At 43.9% G+C, this 25214-nt stretch overlaps 2 protein-coding genes across 2 annotated transcripts in view; both read left to right on the forward strand.

Moving 5' to 3' along the window:
• Positions 1-25214, forward strand: part of LOC132872888 (H-2 class I histocompatibility antigen, Q9 alpha chain-like) — a gene marked incomplete at its 3' end in the record, with an annotated part of 281775 nt that overhangs the window by 96216 nt on the left and 160345 nt on the right. The gene's annotated exons all lie outside the window — the stretch shown is intronic.
• The window catches only part of LOC132872906 (BOLA class I histocompatibility antigen, alpha chain BL3-7-like), a 91848-nt gene continuing 76601 nt past the window's right edge, over positions 9968-25214 (forward strand). Inside the window, exon 1 of the mRNA XM_060908024.1 lies at positions 9968-10109. Coding sequence (XP_060764007.1) covers positions 10055-10109 — 55 coding nt within the window. The 5' untranslated portion in view covers positions 9968-10054. The remainder of the gene's footprint in view (positions 10110-25214) is intronic.

Below are 25214 nucleotides of genomic sequence, written 5' to 3' on the forward strand. Positions count from 1 at the left end.
CAGGGACTGCACATTTCACTTTACCTCACTCATCTCATCTCATTATCTCTAGTCGCTGGAGCCTATCCCAGCTGACTACGGGCGAAAGGCGGGGTACACCCTGGACAAGTCGCCAGGTCATCACAGGGCTGACACATAGACACAGACAACCATTCACACTCACATTCACACCTACGGTCAATTTAGAGTCACCAGTTAACCTAACCTGCATGTCTTTGGACTGTGGGGGAAACCGGAGCACCCAGAGGAAACCCACACGGACACGGGGAGAACATGCAAACTCCACACAGAAAGGCCCTCGCCAGCCCCGGGGCTCGAACCCAGGGACCTTCGTGCTGTGAGGCGACAGCGCTAACCACTACACCACCGTGCTGCCCCACTTTACCTCACTCATTTGCACTATTCCGCACTACCTCACCTTAACAGCTATTAGTTTATTGTTTATACTGCTTATTTCATGTTTACCTGCTATACCTCAAGTGCCCTTGACTGTTTATTTGCTCCAATTTATATACTGTAATATATATTTATATACTGTAATATATATTTATATACTGTAATATATATAAAATGTGTATTTAGTCTATGTCTAGTTCTATCTAGAGTGTTTATACTGTTTGCATTGTTTATTTCAGTTATTCTATTTTTATTTATTGCATTGCCTGTTTGCACCGTGGGTCAGAGAGGACTAATTTCATCTGTGCCGTATGTCGAGCATGTATAGCATATTTGACAATAAAGTTGACTTGACTAAAAGCAGAGCTCCCATCTGTTTCTGGTTTGTAGAATTTTCTTAGATCGGAGCCAGCCTCTCTTGTTTTATTTCTTTCCCGGCTCACACCGGCCAGTAGGCGGCGTGTATGACTGGTAATTACTAACGCTGGCCACTAGGTGGCGTGCATGACTGGTAATTACTAATACTGGCCACTAGGTGGCGTGCATGACTGGTAATTACTAACACTGGCCACTAGGTGGCGTGTATGACTGGTAATTACTAACACTGGCCACTAGGTGGCGTGTATGACTGGTAATTACTAACACTGGCCACTAGGTGGCGTGTATGACTGGTAATTACTAACACAGGCCACTAGGTGGCGTGTATGACTAACACTCGGCGGCGTGTATTCCTAACACCGGCCACTAGGCAGCGTGTCTCATCTCATCTCATTATCTCTAGCCGCTTTATCCTTCTACAGGGTCGCAGGCAAGCTGGAGCCTATCCCAGCTGACTACGGGCGAAAGGCGGGGTACACCCTGGACAAGTCGCCAGGTCATCACAGGGCTGACACATAGACACAGACAACCATTCACACTCACATTCACACCTACGGTCAATTTAGAGTCACCAGTTAACCTAACCTGCATGTCTTTGGACTGTGGGGGAAACCGGAGCACCCGGAGGAAACCCACGCAGACACGGGGAGAACATGCAAACTCCACACAGAAAGCCCCTAGCCGGCCATGGGGCTTAAGTCCGAAGAAAAATTTGAGAGGGAAAAAAAACCCCACAAACTATTTGAAACCCAGCAATCTTTATGGCATTTGTTTCCGAATTCACAACATATGCATAATATCTATGAATCAAAAGTAATCAATACTTGATATACTGAGGCAAAAGTTCAAAAATATAGTAAAACAGACTGACTGATACCATAATTCACCAATTATTATGCTGAAGTTCAGAAGCAATATATTCCAATAAAATAGAAATTATTTCACAGATCTATGATTGCTGTGAAAATCTACAGCAATCCCTTAATTATCTATGATCAAGTACTGTTGTAACAAAAATGTGCATGAAAATATGAACAGCGGTTTGCTCCATCTTATGCAATCCAATGAAGAGAATCGATCATCATGACCTCCTGTTGATCAAAAGGGATCCGAACCTAAGACCTGCCACCTTAAAATAAGTTGCTGTTTTACTATAACTAATGATTTAGAATGTTTCTGATGCAATTACCGTAATACATGTATAACTAAGATACACTGAAAAGAAAAGTAAGACGACTGCATGTTATAAAGTTTAAATTTTGGCACTTTATTAAATGGACTAGATTAAGATTAAAACATATTTAAAGGAAAACTTCATTCATGCATTTAAGTTTGTAGAAAGATTATGTACTTATAAACACATTCATGAAGAGAATTTGTTAATAAGTGTCAAATGTAGCATAATTTCGAATAATAATGATAGGCGTATTTGGCAGTGTGATGTCACGGTAAGCCTTTAACAAAAGGAGGAAGAGCTGAGCTGTGAGTACCGTTTCATACTTCAGCAGCCTTGCAGCCTAGTAGTGGTGTTAATGTTCTGTTCATCTTGGATGGCTGAAAGAGTGTGAAGGACATCAACATACAGGGCTCCATCTGGCTTTCCAAAAGCTCCAAATACCTTGGTCAAAGCACTGTCTTTTGCCCACCAGCATGTCTCTCCAATTGGAGCAAGACGTCTGTGTTTAGGGTCCTTCCTCTCCTTCTCCCACATGGACATCCTCTGGTAGGACTCTCTGACAAAAACAGCAATGTTATGGATGAGCGAAAAAAAGAGAGCCACTTTCTAAGACAGACTGTGTTGTGTCTACTAAAACAAGGTTGAGGATGTGTGAATAACACCACACATGGATTTGATGAGGGGACTTTTCTGAGAGAAGTGCGGAGAAGCCTTTATATTGGCCCTGCATGTTGGCGGCCCCATCCGTTGAGTTTCCAATGCACTGCTTCATATCCAGGTTCATGTTTGCCAGCACCTCACTCACAACTTTGACAAATCCTGCCCAGTGGATGCCTCACATTTAATTAGAGCAACAAGTCTCTCATGAACAATGTCTGTTACATATCTTATGACGACAGAGCACTGATCTTGGGCTATGATGTCATGTGTGGTATCAATCTGGACAGAGAACATACCAGATTCCTGGATTTGTTTTGCGATGGTGGCCTTCATTATGTGTTGGATAGTTGTAATGATGTTGTTGATGGTAGTTTTGGACAGGAAAGTAACTAGAGAACCTCTACCACGTCTAGATCCAGAGTAGTGTATTTTCTTACTCTTTTCTATGTGAAGAGTGAGGTGTTCCTTGAGGCAAACATCATATTTTGAAAGCAACACAATTTCCAAGAAGTTACCATGATCCACTGTATCATCATCAAGCATGCATGCTGTCTCTGACTGTGACCCTCTGTAGCTCAAACTTCTTTTTCCAATGAGCTTCACCACATCTATGATGCGCTCCAACACCTCTTGCGCACCTGCACTTTACAAAGAGATATCTGATGTCTCATGAGAAGGTTTTCAACATTGCGTTTTGAGGACCTAAGGAAATATGCTTCTGCACAACCTCTGTGTAGATTGCTCCTCTCATGTTCTTCCACTCTCTGATGTATGTGTTTCTGGTCTGTCATGCCAGTGATGAACAAACTGCTATCTGTAGCCTTAGCAAATGCCATACAAAGGAAGCAGAAGAGTGCTCGTCTGTCTTCACTGTATGAAAGCCAGTTCCTATTTGTGCCATCTTTGCAAGAAAAAGCTCTCTGCATTATAGCCTTCTGTGCCTTCTGCTGGGGATGATGACTCAAGAAATAATCTAAGTCCTCTGGTTTTGGCCTTGTAAAAAATCAACTTTTGAAGAGAGAGCACTGACTTCCTGGGCTTGGCTTCCTCTAGCAGTAGCTGGATCATCTTCAGTCTAAATAAGAGATTAGTACTGTTAGTATTGCTTTAGTAAACTACTAAACCAAACTATCAGTAAAATATATAATTTTTTTTTGATAATAGGGCTAAGATGGTTAAAAAAATGTTGTTAGTATACCAGGCCTAGCAGTACTAGTGTAGTCCATACACAATAATGACGTTTTTACAGCCAAACTAGCCTAAATGCGTTGTGCTAAAAGTTAGCAAGCTAGCTAAATAATGTTGCAGGTGATGCAGCAGCAGAAAATATATTTGTCAGTTTCTGACACTTGGCCGCATCTGCTTGTAGTGCGTGCCTTTTCTTTTCTCTTAATTTTTGTGCTCCTCCCTTGCGTTTCTTCTCCATTTTTGCACGGCTGATTAATTGATTGGCAGATGAAGAGGGAGAAGGGGACCGGACCGAAACCCTCGGCTCGGCTGTGATTGGCCAACAGCCCCACGACTGACGCCCATGTAAGCCAATGCTGATTATCCAGACACTAGAGAAACTGTTAACATCGCTTATCATATTAAAGGCCAGCGCACCTGGTTTTTTGTTTTGTTTTTTCTCCGCCGGCCCACTAGCCTGGTTAACACCAGACCATATCACAAGTGAAATATGGTCTGGAATCCGCCTATAGAGATCTTGCAGTCACGTGACCGGAAAGTACACAGCCGCCATCTTGTCGGTAAAAAACACAGCTGAATACTGCTGCACTCGTGTACAGAATGGATCAATTTCAACCGACGGACTACACGGCTCATTTTTCTAATGAACAGATAACTAGATATATGTCTAAAATAAACTATCTACAGATTAGTGACCCTTATCGCTTACCAGACAGAGTTTTCACGACCATGTCAGTGGATATTGAACTGCCAGTGGAATACCCAGACGTGTATAATTACCTCATTAACTTTCCCTCGCTGTTCAGTGGTGAAGCACTGCGTGCTTATAAATCTCTGGACAGTTATCTTTACAGAAATTCAGGATTTGTCAGCGACTCAGATGTGGCATCTTGTAAACAAGAAAATAACTATCCTCATTGGATGGGTAAGTCACTTAAGTATTGAGTACTAACACTATTTATATCAGTATCTAGTATAGCACTGACCAGCCGATTATAGAATAGAATAAGGTAATTCCAGCTGTAATTCCAAATCGTCCGTCTTGTTTACCATGGATCTGGCATTGGAGAGGTAGAGGCTTAGCAGTGGAGATTTGAGTGGCTGTTTTCTGAGCTTAGTCAACAGGCCGGCTCTGCCTGCAGCCTCGCTTTTGCTTCCGCTCCCGACGCCGCCTCCTTCGCTTTGCTTCCGATAACAATCCACAGAGACCCCGCTGGTCTCGCTATCTCGTCTGGAATGTTGTGCATGTGATGGAAATCGCTACAAACAGTCATTTTCTGCTGGAAACCAATGTCCAGTAAGTCCATACGGTTGTAGTGGATATTGAAGTCCGGTACAGACGAACAACACGCAAAAATACACACAAAAAACATAAAAAACGTGCACAGGTAGGGAGAGCTTGTAGCTGCAGCCGTTGCAGTAGAATTGTATATAGCAGGGTTTTCCAGAAGAAAAGGTAGAAGTAGAAGGCGGAAATATGGCGTTTGACCGACAAGATGGCGCCTGTCACAATCTGGATCGGCTGTGACGTCACATGCAAGTGCTCCATTGAATTTCTCGTAGGGGAGGTGTGGTTTACGATTGTCAATGGCCGTTTATTGGACGTTGCGAATGTCTATCATTTGGCGTATACGTAGCCCATGGCCAATCATGGCAGTTGTACCCGGTGACGTAGTTAGAGCGACGAAGAGGAGAAGAAGAGAAGGAAAGAGAAGGCAAAACAAACGCTGTTCTTTTTTTAAAACAAACTTTCGCTCTAAACTATTCAGAACAGCGTCTAAAGCTTGATCGAAAGTTTGGTTTGTATCGCTCGCCGCCATGTTAAATGTGATCCGTAAACAATCCCAAATAAACTACAAGCTTCCGTTTGTCGAGTAGTACGCATCACCGTCTTTCCACCCCTCCCCACTCTCTGATTGGCTCCCTAACTCAGGCGAGCCTTTAGACCATAGTTTCCATGCTGTCTTTTCAGATCGGAACGATTGTGCAAAGCAGCATGGGATTTCCCAGGCTATGTTACGCTACTTTTCTCCTGCAGAATTCCATAAAAGCTCCGCTTGACTTCATCATCTGACCTATTACGACAGCCGTGAATACAAGTGTGCACCATTGCTAGCTTTAAATAGTAGTAATGTAACTATAAATGTAAGTAATATATAAATGAATGTAACTCGCGCGCTACAATGTGTGCTCAGTGACCCGTACGGTAAGCTGGCCCTCCAAGATGGCCGCCACCAGGGAATCCCCAACTCTGTGACGTCATGTGGGCGGCCATCTTACCACAGACAAGGGGTATGAAGACTTACACAAGCACAGCCCAGCACTCACATTATGATTTACAGGAAATCAAAGTACTGACTTTGATGACAAGATGATGTGTGTGTCTGTGTGTGTTTTAATTGTAGATGTTTATATCAGTATGTTTAGTTTTATTTTAACTGCACATTGGAGCCTAGTCAAATGAAATTTCAATCTTCTGTGCTAACATATATTGACTTTGACATGATAATCAGCTTTGAATGTTCTTTTTGTAAATGTAAAGATATCTTTTTATCCTTGGAAGTATAACCACATGTGATTAATTAAATGCTTTTTTTTGTCACAAACTACCGTGAGTCGCTGTCACTGTTTTATACTATTACTTACTCGGGCAGTGCATTTGTTATTATGCTATGATGTGAGTTTACGTTTGTTATTATGCTATGATGTGAGTTTACATTTGGTATTATGCTATGATGTGAGTGCATTAGGTTTTTGAGGTGGATGAAGTACAACCCCGATTCCAAAAAAGTTGGGACAAAGTACAAATTGTAAATAAAAACGGAATGCAATAATTTACAAATCTCAAAAACTGATATTGTATTCACAATAGAACATAGACAACATATCAAATGTCGAAAGTGAGACATTTTGAAATTTCATGCCAAATATTGGCTCATTTGAAATTTCATGACAGCAACACATCTCAAAAAAGTTGGGACAGGGGCAATAAGAGGCTGGAAAAGTTAAAGGTACAAAAAAGGAACAGCTGGAGGACCAAATTGCAACTCATTAGGTCGATTGGCAATAGGTCATTAACATGACTGGGTATAAAAAGAGCATCTTGGAGTGGCAGCGGCTCTCAGAAGTAAAGATGGGAAGAGGATCACCAATCCCCCTAATTCTGCACCGACAAATAGTGGCGCAATATCAGAAAGGAGTTCGACAGTGTAAAATTGCAAAGAGTTTGAACATATCATCATCTACAGTGCATAATATCATCAAAAGATTCAGAGAATCTGGAAGAATCTCTGTGCGTAAGGGTCAAGGCCGGAAAACCATACTGGGTGCCCGTGATCTTCGGGCCCTTAGACGGCACTGCATCACATACAGGCATGCTTCTGTATTGGAAATCACAAAATGGGCTCAGGAATGTTTCCAGAGAACATTATCTGTGAACACAATTCACCGTGCCATCCGCCATTGCCAGCTAAAACTCTATAGTTCAAAGAAGAAGCCGTATCTAAACATGATCCAGAAGCGCAGACGTCTTCTCTGGGCCAAGGCTCATTTAAAATGGACTGTGGCAAAGTGGAAAACTGTTCTGTGATCAGACGAATCAAAATTTGAAGTTCTTTATGGAAATCAGGGACGCCGTGTCATTCGGACTAAAGAGGAGAAGGACGACCCAAGTTGTTATCAGCGCTCAGTTCAGAAGCCTGCATCTCTGATGGTATGGGGTTGCATTAGTGTGTGTGGCATGGGCAGCTTACACATCTGGAAAGACACCATCAATGCTGAAAGGTATATCCAGGTTCTAGAGCAACATATGCTCCCATCCAGACGACGTCTCTTTCAGGGAAGACCTTGCATTTTCCAATATGACAATGCCAAACCACATACTGCATCAATTACAGCATCATGGCTGCGTAGAAGAAGGGTCCGGGTACTGAACTGGCCAGCCTGCAGTCCAGATCTTTCACCCATAGAAAACATTTGGCGCATCATAAAACAGAAGATACGACAAAAAAGACCTAAGACAGTTGAGCAACTAGAATCCTACATTAGACAAGAATGGGTTAACATTCCTCTCTCTAAACTTGAGCAACTTGTCTCCTCAGTCCCCAGACGTTTACAGACTGTTGTAAAGAGAAAAGGGGATGTCTCACAGTGGGAAACATGGCCTTGTCCCAACTTTTTTGAGATGTGGTGTTGTCATGAAATTTAAAATCACCTAATTTTTCTCTTTAAATGATACATTTTCTCAGTTTAAACATTTGATATGTCATCTATGTTCTATTCTGAATAAAATATGGAATTTTGAAACTTCCACATCATTGCATTCCGTTTTTATTTACAATTTGTACTTTGTCCCAACTTTTTTGGAATCGGGGTTGTATTTCTGAAGTTTCAGAAGTGAGTAAGCTGTTTATTTAACTTTAGCTTCCCCTACGGCCCTATCACATGTAAAAATATTTTCACTAAAAATTGGAAATAAAGTATGCAGTGTTAGGCTTCTCACAGCATAGGAATTTCAGCATGCATCCTGTCTTACAGTCTGTAGTATACTGAAATATTTTCGCCAAGCTATGCATATTTTTTTTAAACATAAAATGATTATTCATGGGCGGCACGGTGGTGTAGTGGTTAGTGCTGTCGCCTCACAGCAAGAAGGTCCTGGGTTCGAGCCCCGGGGCCGGCGAGGGCCTTTCTCTGTGGAGTTTGCATGTTCTCCCCGTGTCCACGTGGGTTTCCTCCGGGTGCTCCGGTTTCCCCCACAGTCCAAAGACATGCAGGTTAGGTTAACTGGTGACTCTAAATTGAGCGTAGGTGTGAATGTGAGTGTGAATGGTTGTCTGTGTCTATGTGTCAGCCCTGTGATGACCTGGCGACTTGTCCAGGGTGTACCCCGCCTTTCACCTGTAGTCAGCTGGGATAGGCTCCAGCTTGCCTGCGACCCTATAGAACAGGATAAAGCGGCTAGAGATAATGAGATGAGATGATACATTTTGGGTATTTGATATGGCGAAATAGGACACAATGGAAAAATCAAGAACACACCGGAAAGATGAGAATAACAGCGTTGGTAAAAGGCAACTGTACCAGCTGAAGGTCGCGCGGGTCTCTGCTGCGGCGCGCGAGCAATGGGACATCACTACCACACTGGACAGAGCGGGGGCGGGGCAAAATGACTGGCCGTAGATTCTATCAAAAGTTCGATCTAAATTGACCATGGTTGCAAAATATTGGCCAAAAATACGCAAACACTACGAAATATGAAAAAGTTGAAAAAGAAACATTCTATTGCCTTATACCGCAAAACTAAAACACAATAAATCTGTCAAAACTCCCCTTTTCAGTGATAACGTCCGAACAGATCACCCGCGTAACAGAAAGACCGCAAATGGAAGCGCGATCAACTTCTAACTGTTGGAGTGGAAAATTCCATTCTACACATGCAAATTGTTAATGTGTGTCCTTCCCCGCACACAAATAACACGCTACGGTAAAAAATAGACCACAACTCATTTTATAGCTCAGAAATTCATACAAGACCAGCTACCATCGTAACATATTCTGTAAGAAACATATTCTATACCTAACTTTCAACTTTCGTTTTAAAAAACAAAATTGCAGATTTATAACAAAATTTTTATATGGCGTAGTGATTTAAGTTACTATTTTTGGTGAGGTAGTGACCTTGACCCTAAGGCTTTCCGTTTAGATCAAAACACACGATCGTATTGGTGTTTTCTATGACGTTAAACCATACTTTCACATTATTTCTTCACAAGGTGTTTTCACGTTATTACATGAAAATATCATGAAATAACGTGATAATTTTGTATCATGAAATTATGTAATAATATCAGGTTATTACATGATAAATATATTGTAAAAACGTGATAAGATATTGTTATAACAAAGTTTTCATGTAATTACTTGATACTAAGCCAATTTTTTTTTTTTGAGTGTGGCAGCAATACACTTCTGTATTTATCCGCTTCAGCAGGTTTGTGGTGTTCCGTAGATCACATTTTGCTTCAGAGTTGTTCAGCACAGTGAAATGGCTCCAGGCGATGCTGTTTCCGCTCTGTCACTGTGGGACTGATGCAACCTGGGCCACGTGCACGTGAAGACACTAAGGCCCGCCCACTTTTTTTAGCCACACACCTGTGCGCCCTTTCCTGCCTCGTGCTCTCTGTACTGCACTGCACTCCTCAGGGTTCGCCTCGGTTAGTGAAAAGCGGTTTTGGTTGTTGAAAGATTTGCAGAATGAACCTCGCTTTGGCTCTTTTAGTCCTGTTGGGCTGCTGTGAGGTTTCCGCAGGTGAGTTTGATGGTTATTCTCGCTCCCACCCGCTAACAGTGTGTGTTATATGTAAAAACAGAATATATTTTGCTTATGTGGTTGAAGAATAAAGATGTTTGTGTGGCGGGGAGGTTATAGATCTTTATTTAGAAAAGTATTTGTTCAGTAATCTTGTGGCTCAGTCTGATCCTTTTCTTATTAACCACCTTTAAAAAAATGTTTGCATGAATCTCGGAGGCTGGTTTGTTTTATTTGCAGACATCCCAAGTCTCCCGGAAGTTCCGGGAGTCTCCCGCATATTGATAGTGCCTCCCTGATGCCCGCAAATTGGAGAATATCTCCCGGAATCTAGAGCAAGCGAGCAAGAGCGTGCACGCGAAACATTAATGTCTGCATCGCGCATATGACAGAGTGCGAGAGAGAGAGACTGCGCGTGTGCCTGTTCATGAAGCGCATGCTAGACAAAGAGCATCCTGATTGGTTTACAGACATCCCAACCTGCAGAAACTCCTCCTCCCCCGTGTCGTGAATGCAAATACCAGGTGTTGTGAATGCAAATCAGGTTGTCATGAATGCAAATACCAGGTATTTCTGCAGGTTGGGATGTCTGTATTTGTATCAGTGAAACCTTCATAAAACTAAAGCACCAAAGCTTGGAAATGTGGTTGTAACTGCTTCTGAGGATGCCGTCACTTGGGTGGACAGACTGAAGTTTCGTGGCGCTTTAACACAAGCTTTCAATTGTTTCAACTGTTTCTGGTTTCAACGGTTTCAAAGCAAACTGTCTGAGTCATCACACATGTTACACAAGAGACGTACAGTGAACACACACACGCGCATGGAAGGCCTGGGGGGAGCAGTTGGGAATGAGGTGTACTTTTCAAGGCCGCTGCCGGGCCCCAGGGAATCGACCCAGCGCCTGGGGATCAGTACCTGCTTCCATACCGGCCAACTTTTCAAAATTCTCATGGGGGAGAAAAGTGCGTGAACGACATTTTCAATTGGACGAGGGTATGATGCGCGGTTGAAACGATAAAAACAGTGGATCCCAATTAATTGCAAACCATTTGAAATGTATACAGTTAAAGAGTTTTTGAATTGTTGGTATTGTTCTATCAATTACTCTAGGTTATGGGATTCATGAATCAGGCCTGAGAGAGCTCAGAGTGAAAAATCTGAAATAATACTCGTCATGAATTTTAATATAACAATGAAAGGGAAGTCTTCAATCAGATTTTGAGCTGAAAAATCTCATGCCTGAATATTGTATCCATACAGAGACCCACAGAAAATAACACAAGTGATGCTTTAGAAGAATGTTTATCATTTCTTCAAATAGTCACAGTGAATGAAAGGATTATTGGATTGCATCAAATGTGTTTTCCTTCCGTAAGCTCATGTAAAAATACAGAGAACTATATTATATCTAAATTAAATTTTAATAAGATTTGACCAAAATAGTAACAACTCAATTAAATAAATACTGCACTGTCTTAGTACGACTAAAATGCATCTCTCTCACTAAACACTTTCCAACAGAATTTTTAAAAAGCACTAGAAATCCTATCGGAATGCAGCAAAGGAATTTGCTCATTTGCAAACTTTGACTGAAAGTTTTCAAACAAAATGTAAAAACGGCACTATAAATCCTACAATACTATCAAAATATATTCCACAAAGAAATTCACTTGAATGCAAAATTTTAGTCCGACCAAAATACACTCACTAGTAATCTTTCACTTCAAACCTCAAAACTCTATCAAAATCCATCACTTTCCAGATAATTCACTTGTAAACTTTCACTTAAAACTTTCAAACATAAATTCAAATTAGCACTAAGACACAACCACACTATTCAAATACACTCACCAAACAAATTCTCTGTCATGCAAAACTTCACTAAACACTTTAGAAGTTGTACAGTTTGTTTCTGAAATGGTATGGAAGACTAGTTTAATTTCACACTCAAATGTCCATTATATTCTGATTTAAGGGATCTTTACCTTAAAATGTGTAACTGGCTGGTCGAACATTTGTTTATCCATGGAAATTCATTCTCCCATGCAACCTGGTATTTGCATTCATATTTTTGCCGTTTGGTATTGGGTTTAGTGGCCATGATGAATGACTGCTTGTAAAAAATGTCGGACAGCCTGGGTGAATCCTACGTTACGGAAGTGACTGTCGTTCTGTTCATTGACTGGTTAAAAATCAGTTGACGTCAGCAGTGTTTCTCATACAATTCTGATTGGACATAATCGGGAGTATTTTTAACTTGGTGGTAGGGATTTCTTAAAACCAGGAGATTATTCAGTTTTTAACAAATACGATTGGGAGGCGGGAGATGGAGGCTAAAATCGGGAGCCTCCCGCCGAAATCAGGAGGGTTGGCAAGTATGTGCTTCTCTAAACTTCAGGATCTGGCTGCCCTAAAATGCTTTAAATGTACTGGATATACAGTCCTACCGTATGTAAAAGTTTTAGGCACATGCAATGAAATGCTGTAGAGCAAAGATGCCTTCATAAATAATGAAATTAAATGTTTCTACATTAAAGAAATACCATAAAGATCATTTTTTTCGCGGTCCAAATCCTGTGCTCTGATTGGCTGGCGAGCGGGTCCATATCCTATGGTACAGACCCCAGTTACGGACTTCTGGCAACTTGCTCGTTCACAACAACAACAACAAACATAGTAGCATTTTTTGTCAGCATTTATCTTTTTTTTTTAATAAGATTTATAAGATTATCAAAAATCTTAATGTTTGCCAGCATTTCTCAGGAGGATAGCATTAATTTTACAGCATGGATAGCGATAATGACAGTCTTCACAGCGAAAGCGAGTTTTACTACCCTGAGGAAAAAGAAATAAAATAAAACATTTCAGGAGAAAGCTAAAAACCTCTAACTTGCTAACGCCGAACAAAAACATGGCTGAATCCTGAATGACTCCTATTTGTATAAATAGGGGACTACATAGGCGGCAAAATGTAGTTTTTTCCCTGCCATGGAAGTGCACTTGTATACCGAGGAGGAAGCCATTTGCATTACAGCCATGAATGAGGATTCAAAATCTCGGCTCGGTTTTCCCTTTCGGGCGCTCCCGTTTTCTGTTAGATTTTGGTAAAGAAAAAAAAATATATTATTTACCAGCTTAAGGTCGGTCCGTATGGTGAAATACCGTGACCTCGGCCTTGAATACTGACCTCGGCCCAGAGGGCCTTGGTCAGTACTTTCAAGACCTCGGTCACGGTATTTCACGATACGGAACTCCCAGCAGGTAAATAACATATATTTATTTTTTTCGCGGTGCGGTTTCCATCAAATCCTGTGCTCTGATTGGCTGGCGAGCGGGTCCGTATCCTACGGTACAGATCCCAGTTACGGACCTCTGGTGACTCGCTCGTTCACAACAACAAACATAGTAGAATTTTTTTTGTCAACATTTATCTTTTTTTAATAAGATTTATTTATAAGATTATCAAAAATCTTATAAATTTTTGCCAGCATTTCTCAGGAAAATATAATTAATTTTACATCATGGATAGTGATAACAGTCTTCACAGCGAAAGCGAGTTTTACTACCCTGAGGAAGAAAAAATAAAACTAGACTGCTTTTCCGCAGCGAAAATGCAGAGTGTGCTTGCTGAGCTGTAGCAGAACAGCTAGCATGCTAGAAAAGCTAGCATGCCAACATGCTCATGCCAACATGCTAATGCCAACATGATAAAAACTAGCATGCTAACAGTTAGCATACTAACATGCTAACAGCATACTAACATGCTAAAAGCTAGCATGTTAACATGTTAATGCTAACATGCTAATAGATAACATGCTAATAGATACATGCTAACAGCTAGCATTCTAACATGCTTATGATTAACATGCTATTTGTTAAAATTCTAACACTTTAAGGCTAATATGCTGACACCTATCATGCTAACAGGCTAACATGCTAATGGCTAGTGTGTTATCTTTTAGCATGCTAACACACTGAGGGTGACATGTTAACAGCTAACATGCTAACAGTTAGCATGCTAACATGCTCAGGCGAACTCGCTAACAGCAAACATGTGAACTCTGCATGCTACCATGCTAATTCTAACATGTTAACAGCTATCATGATAACATACTAATGGTGAACATGCTAACAACTCACGAGCTAACAGCAGGCATGATATCGTAATGGGTAACATGCTAACAGCTAGCATGGTAACACGTGAATGCTTATATGCTAATTGCTACTGTGTGTGCGTGTAAGTATTCCTAATAAAGTGGCCATTGAGTTGAAGTTGATTTGCTGTCAAAGTCTCAAATGAGCAGATCCTTGCCAAATGCATCATCACCTATGGGGGAAGGGAGGAATGACTCAGTCAAGCTTCCATTGATTAGTGGCAAAATGGAGAAAAACTGGACGGATGAAAGGCAAGACAAAGCCGAGTGCGGGTCAGAACCGCTATCATGTGTGTGATGGTGATTTGGCCTGAGGTGCCATATGAAGTTTGGTGGATGTGTGGTGAAGTGTTACTGAGCAAAACTCCATTCATTTGAATGGGGCCAAAAATCAATGGAAGCCTATGGAGGTAAAAAGAGATGCGTGAAAACCAAGGAAAAGACGAGTGCAGGTCTCAGATGAGGGGATGGATCTGTGCGGGGACTTGGCCTGAGGTATCAAGTGAAGTTTCTTGAAGTTTGGTCACTTGGTTAAAAAAATTGATGGAGAGTGAAAGTTTTTCTCCTGAAACACCATTCATTTTCAGTGGGGCCAAAAATCAATGCAAGCCTATGGAGGAAAAAAAGATGAGCAAAAAGAAAGGAAAAATATGAGTGCGGGTCAGAACCGATCGCATGTATGTGTCGGGAGAGTTGGCCTGAAGTATCACATGAGGTTTGGTACATCTGCGATGGAGCGTGTCCGAGTAGGACGATTCGATTCATGAGCCCTATTCATTCTCTATGGGAAAAAATCAAAAGAAAAACGGCAAGAACAAGAGAATGGGCACGTTGATCCAAAAGCTGTATACAAGCACACTACACCACTTCGGGCCAGACGTCTCAGAGTTGGAATGGTGTCTCTATCTCGAACGTCCTAGGGGGAGTAGTGGATCCAAAACATGTGTCGGAATAAGGCAGAATAAGTAAACTTAAGACGAACAATAGTGTGCTTGCCTTTGGCTGCTGTGTGCTTGAGCAAGCACACTAATAAAACATTTCAGGAGAAAGCTAAAAACCTCTAACTTGCTAACGCCAAGCAAAAACATGGCTGAATCCTGAATGACTCCTATTTGTATAAATAGGGGACTACATAGGTGGCAAAATGTAGTTGTTTTTTTTCCTGCCATGGAAGTGCACTTGTATACCGAGGAGGAAGCATTACAGTCGTGAATGAGGATTCAAAATGGCGGCTCGGCTCAGTTTTCCCTTTCGGTTGCTCTCGTTTTCTGTTAGAACCTGGTAATATATATATATATATATATATATATATATATATATATATATATATATATATATTATTTACCAGCTTAAGGTCGGTCCGTATGGTGAAATACCATGACCTCGGCCTTGAATACTGACCTCGGCCCAGAGGGCCTTGGTCAGTACTTGCAAGACCTCGGTCACGGTATTTCACGATACGGACCTCCCAGCTGGTAAATTTTATTTTTATATATACTAGTGCATCTCAAAAAATTTGAATACCATGAAAAAGTTCCTTTTTTTCATAATTTAATTCAAAAAGGTAAACTTTAATATATTCTGTATTCATTACATGTAAAGTGAAATATTTAAAGCCTTTTTTGTTTTAATTTTGATGATTATGGCTTATAGCTCATGAAAATCAGAAATCCAGTATCTCAAATTATTAGAATATTCCCTAAGATCAATCAAAAAAAGGATTTACAATACAGAAATGTCCAACTTCTGAAAAGTATATTCATTTATACACTCAGTACTTGGTTGGGGCTCCTTTACCATGAATTACTGTATCAATGCGGTGTGGCATGGAGGTGATCAGTCTGTGGCACTGCTGAGGTGTTATTGAAGCCCAGGTTGCTTTGATAGTGGCCTTCAGCATATCTGTATTTTTGGGTCGGGTGTTTCTCATCTTCCTCTTGACAATACCCCATAGATTCTCTACGGGGTTCAGGTCAGGCAAGTTGGCTGGCCAATCAAACACAGTAATATCATGGTCAGCAAACCATTTGGTAGTAGTTTTGGCACTGTGGGTAGGTGCTAAGTCCTGCTGGAAAAGGAAATCAGCATCTCCAAAAAGCTCGTCAGCAGATGGAAGCATGAAGTGCTCTAAAATCGCCTGGTAGATGGCTGTGTTGACTTTGGACTTGATAAAATACAGTGGACCGACACCAGCAGATGACATGGCACCCCAAATCATCACAGACTGTGGAAACTTCACACTGGGCTTCAAACACCTTGGATTCTGTGCCTCTCCACTCTTCCTCCAGACTCTCGAACCGTGATTTCCAAATTAAATGCAAAATATACTTTCATCTGAAAAGAGGACTTTGGACCACTGAGCAACAGTCCATTTCTTTCTCTCCTTAGCCCAGATAAGACACTTCTGACATTGTCTCTGGCTCAGGAGTAGCTTGATATTAGGAATGCGAAAGTTGTATCCCCTTTCTTGAAGATGTCTGTTCATGATGGGTCTTGATACACTGAGACCAGCCTCAGTCCACTCCTTGTGAAGCTCTCTCAAGTTCTTGAATCAACTTTTCTTGACAATCCTCTCAAGACTGCGGCCATCCCTGTTGCTTGTGCACCTTTTCCAGCCACCCTTTTCAGCAATGACCTTTTGTGGCTTACCCTCCTTGTGGAGGGCATCAGTGATCATCTTCTGGACAACAGTCAAGTCAGCAGTCTTCCCCATGATTGTGGTTGTGTGTACTGAACTAGACCGAGAGATACACTGTGCTTATACTGTTTTACTCAAACTCGAAATGAAATATTCTAATATTTTGAGATGGCTTTTTTTTATGTTTTTGTACTGTATGTCATACTGATTAAAATTAAAATAGAAAAATGCTTGAAACATTTTAGTTTATGTGTAATGAGTCTATAATATATAACTTTCACTTTCTTAAATAACTGATGGAAAATATTGAACTTTTTCACAATATTCTAATTTTTTGAGATGCACTAGTATGTCTGCATATGTAAAGGAGGTTTGTAGTCAGCAGTCTGTCTGATTATGGTCTTTGTATGTTCTCAGTTTCACCCTTTTTTCGGTTCAATAAACCTGTGGACAACTGACAACTGTCTCCAGAGTCTTGAAGAGAAGAAAGTGGTTAATTCAATGCCAAGATATACAGTCCCTGACAAAAGTCTTGTCGCTTGGGTACAAGTTGACCTTAAGTGCCCCTCAAATATATGTCTAATCTTTTTTTTTTTACAAGAAATGGCTAATTTCAATCCCAACAGCTTTTGAAATAATGTTTTGGTGCCAAACGAAACTGCTGAAAAGCATTCTAACGTTAACAGCTTGGTAAAGCCCACTGAGTCAGTTTTTGCAAAGACAAAAGTCTTGTTGCCTTGTTATATGATGCACCCAATCCTAGATTACAGCCTCACCTGTGATCAATAATTGATCAATCAATTAGTGGGTGTGTATAAAAAGAACCCCAGCACACCAGACCTTCACATCAACTGCAACTTGGCCTCTGACAACATGCCTAAGATTCACCCTGAGACGAAAGCGTTGATTATCAAGAGGCTGAAGACCAGATCCACTGCTGAGGTGGCTGACACCTTCATTGTGTCTCAGCGTCAAGTACAAAGAATAAGAAAAAGATTTGAAGAGACTGGAGATGTTTTTGACAAGCCCAGGTCCGGCAGACCCTGCAAGACAACTGCTCGGGAGGACCGTTTGTTGGCTTGAAAATCCAAGGCCAGCCCCTTTTCCACTGCAGCAGAGCTCCACCAGGCCTGGTCACCTCAAGTCCCCATGTCAACCAGAACAGTTTGTAGAATTCTGTCTCGAAATGGCCTCCATGGTTGAATCAGTGCCCAGAAACCAGCACTAAAGAAAAGGCAATTAAGAAAACATGTGGCATTTGCCAAGGCCCACAGCCTGCTAAAAGGATGGACGCTGGAAAAGTGGCAGAAGGTGGATTTCTCAGATGAATCTTTGGTTGAATTACATCACAGCCGCCACAAATATTGCAGACCTACTGGAGCCCGCATGGATCCGAGATTCACCCAGAAAACAGTTAAGTTTGGTGGCGGAAAAATCATGGTCTGGGGTTACATCCAGTATGGGGGTGTCTGAGAGATTTGCAGGGTGGAAGGTAATATCAATAGCCTAAAATATCAAGAAGTATTAGCTACCTCTTAAATTCCCAACCATGAAAGGGGTCAGATTTTGCAGCAGGATGGTGCTCTATCACATACTTCCATCTCTACATCAAAGTTCCTCAAGGCAAAGAAGATCAAGGTGCTCCAGGACTGGCCAGCCCAGTCACCAGACATGAACATCATTGAGCATGTCTGGGGTAGAATGAAAGAGGAAGCATGGAAGACAAAACCAAAGAATCTTGATGAACTCTGGGAGGCATGTAAGACTGCTTTCTTTGCTATTCCTGATGACTTCATCAATAAATTGTATGAATCATTGTCGAACCGCATGGATGCAGTCCTTCAAGCTCATGGAAGTCATACAAGATATTAAATACGGATCTCACAGCACCACTACTTAATTCACTGATGTTATGCAACATATTTTTGTATTTGAAGTAAATTATTTGTTCAATTTTCACATAACTCTCTGTAGGCGACAAAACTTTTGTCTTGCCAAAATCTGACCTTTCTGTATTCATTAAATGATCAATCTTTCTTCAGTGAAGCAAATTTATTTTAGTATATTAAACATAATTTGGGAGGGTTTTAGCTTTCATATGAGCCATTTCTAAAACCAATGGATTAATTAAAAGTCAGGTTATAAGCTGTTGTTTCTACAAAATGGGTAAGTGACAAGACTCTTGTCAGGGACTGTATATCGAGGGCAGCACAATAATGTCAGGGTCTGGGGACATTTTAGCCTGCGGTTCATCTACCTGGCCACTAGATGTCACTATTTTGCATTATTTTTTCTTTTCCCTTGTTACACTTGTCTTCACGCTATTGGTCAATCGGATCTTTGATGGCAAGTAGCTCATTGGTTAGCCTATATATGTGAGTCTGTTTGCCTTTTCACTCTGCTGAGTTCTCCTGTGAGCCACCATGTGAGTTCTTGTCCTTGTTTTTTCTGTAGCTGTTTGCTCCTCTGTTCTGAACTGCCTTTTTGACCTCTGCATCTGTTTTTCTAAGAAGAGGATTGTTTTGCCTTGGACTATCTCCATTGGATTTGTTCTCTCACTTATTTTTGGAACACTTAGGCCGAATCCCATTTCACCCCTTGGACCAACCCCTTGGCCCTTCCCCTCCATTTTGCGCGTTCACGTGAAGGGGTAGGGGTATCCCAATCCCAGTTAACGCGGAGGGGGAGGGGAAGGGGTAGGGCTTCTGTACCCCTCCAAACGGAGATTTTCCAGGAGCTGACTCCGAACGAAGGGGTTTGAGTGATTTCCCACAATGCCATGCGGATTTCAGCGAGATTTCATGCGGATTTCAGAAAGATGGCGGTTCCCGCGGCGAAAGATTGTCATAAATGTATTTTCTCCATTATTTACGTGTTTTAAGTTGTTATCCAGAGGAAACACGCCGCTTGATTCGCTTTCGAGCTGAGAATGAGCAGCGATTTCTGAAATCCAAGCTGCTGCTAAAAAGCTTTGGGAGTGAGTATTGTTTTTGGTTGCTTGACTGCATACGTTTTGTTCTGTTATTCTCGCTTTTATTGTTTACATGAGTGTTCTGACACCTCATTCTGTCGGATGTGGTGCACGAAGTGCCAAAGATATCCCATTCAGTGGTGTTAGTTAACAAATCACACCCTGCCAGCAGAGATCTCTGGCTCTGACTGTAGCGGCTGGTCGCAGCCAATGACGCATTTGGTCGCGTTTTGCTAACGTAAACGCTGACGGAGGTACACGATGACGTATGCGATCGTTGAAGGGCTATCCCAATACGTAAGGGTTGAATTTCAAGCCCTATCCCTTGTAGCTCAGTTTCAAGGGGAAGGGCCAAGGGGAAGGCGGAGGGGTAGGGGTAGAAATTAGAATTGGGATTGGGCCTTAGAATCCTTTTTTTTGTTTTCCCTGTTGGATTTTGTAATCTGGGACTTGATCGTTTTGAGTACCTAAGACTGCTGTTTATCTATGATTTTGGAACTTTGAACTTTTGTGCCAAGTACTGTTTTTGCCATTTTTTTTGGATTCCTGATTTTGTGCTCTCAGTAAAGACTTCCATTTTGAAAACGCTAATTCTCTGCATCTCTGTCCTGATTCTCTGTCTCCTTCCGAGGGTGGCCGTGTGGTTTGAGATGTCCAACCCCCATCTCAACCAAAACCGTGACAGAAGAACTCAGCCAGCAATGGATAGAGCAGAGGATATACCACTTCCTGAACCCGATTCAGTGCCTGACCCCTTACCTGCAACTGCCCCTGCATACGACCCGGCACTCACCCTCCAGCACCTGGTAGCAGCCGTCACCAGCCGAGAGGACACCATGCGCCGTCATGAAGAGGTCTTAGCCCAGTGGAAGGCTGAAATGGGAAGACAAGCTGGCACGCTGACCAAGATCCACCGGGCCCTCCAACTTCGTCAACCTACACAACCTGCCCCTTCAGCCTCTTCAGCTCCTCCAGCCTCTACAGCCACATCTTCCAACGAGCCAACAGCATCTCTTCCGGTGCACAGCCGTGAGCCCCGCCTGCCTGCCCCAGAGAGGTACAGTGGAGACCCTAAAGGTTGCAGGGGCTTTCTAACCCAGTGCCGTCTGTCCTTCGACCTCCAGCCTGCTGCCTACCCAACCGAGCATTCCCGAGTGGCCTACGTCATCACACTCTTGACAGGAAGAGCCCTGGCCTGGGCCACAGCCCTCTATGAAAGCAACAGCCCTGTTTGCGCTTCCTTCCTGTCCTTCTCCAAGGAGATGTTGAAGGTCTTCTCCCCAGAAGTCAGCGGTCGCACGGCAGCCAACAAACTTCTCCAGCTTCGCCAAGGCCGTCAGTCGGCAGCGGACTATGCCATTCAGTTCCGCACCCTAGCAGCGGAAAGCGGCTGGGAGGAGCAGGCCTTGCTCGCTACCCTCTACAGTAGATTGGCTGACCGCATCAAGGATGGGCTAGCTTCGTGGGAGGAGGCTGAAGACCTCGAGTCATTGATCTCTCGAGTCATCCGGTTGGACAATCGGCTGCAGGAACGAAACAAGGCCCCGAAAAGCTCAGTTTACCGAGCAGTTCCAGTCCATAGCAGCCCAGCAGTCGACTCCTCTGATGGAGGACCGGAGCCCAGGCAGCGGGGGGGGGACTCGATTGTCTCAGGCAGAACGTGATAGGCGAATGAAGGAGCGTTGCTGCATTTACTGTGGAAAGCCTGGGCATTTTCGCAGCACCTGCCCAGAACTCCCGGGAAAAGGCCAAACCCCATCCAGCCCCAGGAGATTTGTGACGGGGGTGACATCATCTCCTGATCTCCCGTCCAGCGGCTTCTTCGTTCCGGTAACGCTCTCCTGGGATCACCAGTTGCACTCTCTCCAGGCCTTTATTGACTCTGGTGCTGCCGGCAATTTCATGGACCTCTCTCTAGCACAGCATCTTGGGATTCCCACATCTAGCCTTGATCCCCCTCTGTCAGTGACTGCCTTAGATGGACAACCTTTGGGTGGGGGTCTCGTAGATCTAATGACCTCTACTGTTCATGTACGGATTGACAGTCACCAGGAGGAACTGTCATTCCATGTAATCCAGTCCCCAGATTTTCCCATAGTCCTTGGATTCCCCTGGCTGACTCGCCACAACCCTCATCTAGACTGGGGCTCACGCACGATCCTCCAGTGGGGCCCCACTTGCCATGCCAGCTGTCTTGTCTCAAGTACCTGTCCCGAGTTTCTCAAGCTTCCTGAGTTGTCCCAAGCCCCTCCCGAGTGCCTCCCGAGTATCATGACTTGAGAGAAGTGTTCTGCAAAGGAAAAGCAGCAGCCCTACCACCTCACAGACCCTATGATTGTGCCATTGACCTGCTGCCTGGCACTTGTCCACCTAGGGGTCGCATCTTCTCACTTTCTGCGCCAGAACGCCTAGCCATGGAACAATATATCAAGGAGTCACTGTCCTCAGGCTTCATTCGACCCTCCTCTTCTCCAGCCGGAGCTGGCTTCTTCTTTGTGGGCAAGAAGGATGGAGGCCTGAGGCCTTGCATCAATTACAGAGGACTCAACAAGATTACTATCTGTAACCGTTACCCCCTGCTACTAATGTCATCAGTTTTCGAACTCCTGCAAAACGCCACCATCTTTACCAAATTGGACCTTCGCAACGCCTACCATCTGGTCCGAATTTGTGGAGATGAGTGGAAGATGGCATTTAACACCCCAACTGGCCACTATGAATACCAGGTCATGCCCTTTGGGCTCACCAACGCTCCTGCTGTGTTCCAGGCCCTTATTAATGATGGCCTTCGTGACAGGCTGAACAGATTTGTTTTTGTTTACTTAGATGATATTTTGACTTTTTCTAAGACCCCCTCCGAGCACATCCAGCAGGTCCGACAGGTTCTCAGTCGCCTCCTCAAGAACAACCTTTTTGTTAAAATTGAGAAATGTGAATTTCATGTTCCCAAGGTGTCCTTTCTCGGCTATGTCATCTCTGAAGGGAGGATTCTCATGGACCCTAAGAAGGTGGAAGCAGTACAGGATTGGCCTGTCCCCAACACAATCAAGGAGACAGAGATTCTTGGGCTTTGCAAATTTCTACCGGAGGTTCATCCGTAACTTCAGCTCCATTGCTGCCCCCATCTCTGCACTCACTTGAAAATGCCACTCCCCCTTCTCATGGACTCCTGAGGCTAGCCAGGCATTCAGGGCTCTCAAGCAGCGCTTCACCTCTGCTCCCATCCTCCGTCATCCTGACCCCACTCGACCATTCATTGTGGAGGTGGATGCCTCCAATGTAGGGGTTGGAGCAGTCTTATCCCAGAGATCCTCTGACGGCAAAGTCCACCCGTGTGCCTTCTTCTCTCGCAAATTGCCTCAGTCAGAGGAGAACTATGACATTGGCAACCGGGAACTCCTTGCAGTTAAGCTGGCATTGGAAGAGTGGAGACAGTGGCTAGAGGGGGCTCATCATCCCTTCCTAGTATGGACTGACCATAAGAATCTGCAATATATCCAGCAGGCTAAGTGGCTGAACCCTCGCCAGGCAAGATGGGCTCTCTTCTTCAACAGATTCGACTTCACGATCTCCTACAGACCAGGCTCCAAGAATCTCAAACCCGATGCACTTTCACGCCAATTCCAGCCAGGCAATCTAGAGAGCCCTCCTGAGACAATCATCCCAAGTTCTCGGCTCATTGCACCAGTCCGCTGGGGCATAACATCTATAGTTCAGCAAGCACTGCGCAAAGACCCTGGCCCTGATAATGTTCCTGTAGGTCTCTTGTTTGTTCCCAGGTCTGTACGTGGTCAGGTTCTCCAGTGGGGTCACTCTTCCCAACTGGCAGTCCATCCTGGGTCATCTCGAACATTGGAGTTCCTTCAGTGACGCTTCTGGTGGCCAGATATGGAGGATGTGCAGATCTTCGTGGCCAGCTGTCCCAACTGCGTCCAGAGAAAGGATCCATGCCAGAGGGCCCAGGGCCTGCTCCACCCCTTGCCCATTCCTCGCAGACCATGGTCGCACATCTCCCTTAACTTTATCACTGGTCTGCCTACCTCTGAAGGTAACACCATTCTTGTTATCATTGATAGATTCTCTAAAGCCTGTTGCTTCTTACCTTTGCCTAAATTGCCCTCTGCCTCTGAAACTGCCAGACTAATGTGACCATGTGTTCCGAGTCTTTGGTCTCCCCCAAGATGTCGTTTCAGACCGTGGACCCCAGTTTTCCTCCTGCTTCTGGCGAGCCTTCTGCAAGCTAATCGGGGCGACTGCGAGCCTCTCGTCTGGCTTCCATCCCCAGTCTAATGGGCAGACAGAGACTGAATCAAGACCTAGAAGCCGCCTTGAGATGCATGGTCTCGACCAATCCCACCTCCTGGTGCTCCCAACTCCCATGGGCTGAATACGCTCACAACACGCTGAAGTGCTCAGCTATAGGTATGTCGCCCTTTGAGTGTCAGTTTGGCTACCAACCACCTTTGTTCCCTGAACAGGAGGTGGATGCAGGGGTCCCGTCTGCCCAGCAGTTTGTGCGGCGGTGTCGGCGTACGTGGGATAGAGCCAGACGTGCCTTGCTGAAAGCCTCCCAACAGTACCAGCAGCAGTCCAATCGCTGTCGGAGGGGGGTCACCTTCCGACCCGGCCAGAGGGTCTGGCTTTCGGCTCGGGATCTTCCTCTGAGGGTGGAGAACCGGAAGCTGGTGCCACAGTTCGTTGGTCCCTTCAAGGTGCTCTGCCGGGTCAACCCTGTGGCCTACACTCTACAGCTGCCCCACTCCATGAGGGTCCACCCGACCTTCCATGTCTCCCGTCTCTGCCCAGTGGTCACTTCACCGCTGTCTCCTGCTCCTCGGCCACCGCCTCCTCCTCGGCTCATCGATGGCCAGGCCACGTACACGGTCAACTGGCTCCTGGATTCCTGCCGTGTCCATGGGTCTCTTCAGTATCTGGTGGACTGGGAGGGGTATGGGCCGGAGGAGCGCTCCTGGGTGCCGTCCAGAGACATACTTGACCGTTCCTTGATTAGAGACTTCCATCGCTTGCGTCCTGATCGGCCTGGGATCGCCAGGAGACGATCTTAGGGGGGAGGTTCTGTCAGGGTCTGGGGACATTTTAGCCTGCGGTTCATCTACCTGGCCACTAGATGTCACTATTTTGCATTTTTTTTCTTTTCCCTTGTTACACTTGTCTTCACGCTATTGGTCAATCGGATCTTTGATGGCAAGTAGCTCATTGGTTGGCCTATATATGTGAGTCTGTTTGCCTTTTCACTCTGCTGAGTTCTCCTGTGAGCCACCATGTGAGTTCTTGTCCTTGTTTTTTCTGTAGCTGTTTGCTCCTCTGTTCTGAACTGCCTT

This window comes from Neoarius graeffei, chromosome 24 (assembly GCF_027579695.1).
Source record: "Neoarius graeffei isolate fNeoGra1 chromosome 24, fNeoGra1.pri, whole genome shotgun sequence".
Lineage (NCBI taxonomy): Eukaryota > Metazoa > Chordata > Actinopteri > Siluriformes > Ariidae > Neoarius > Neoarius graeffei.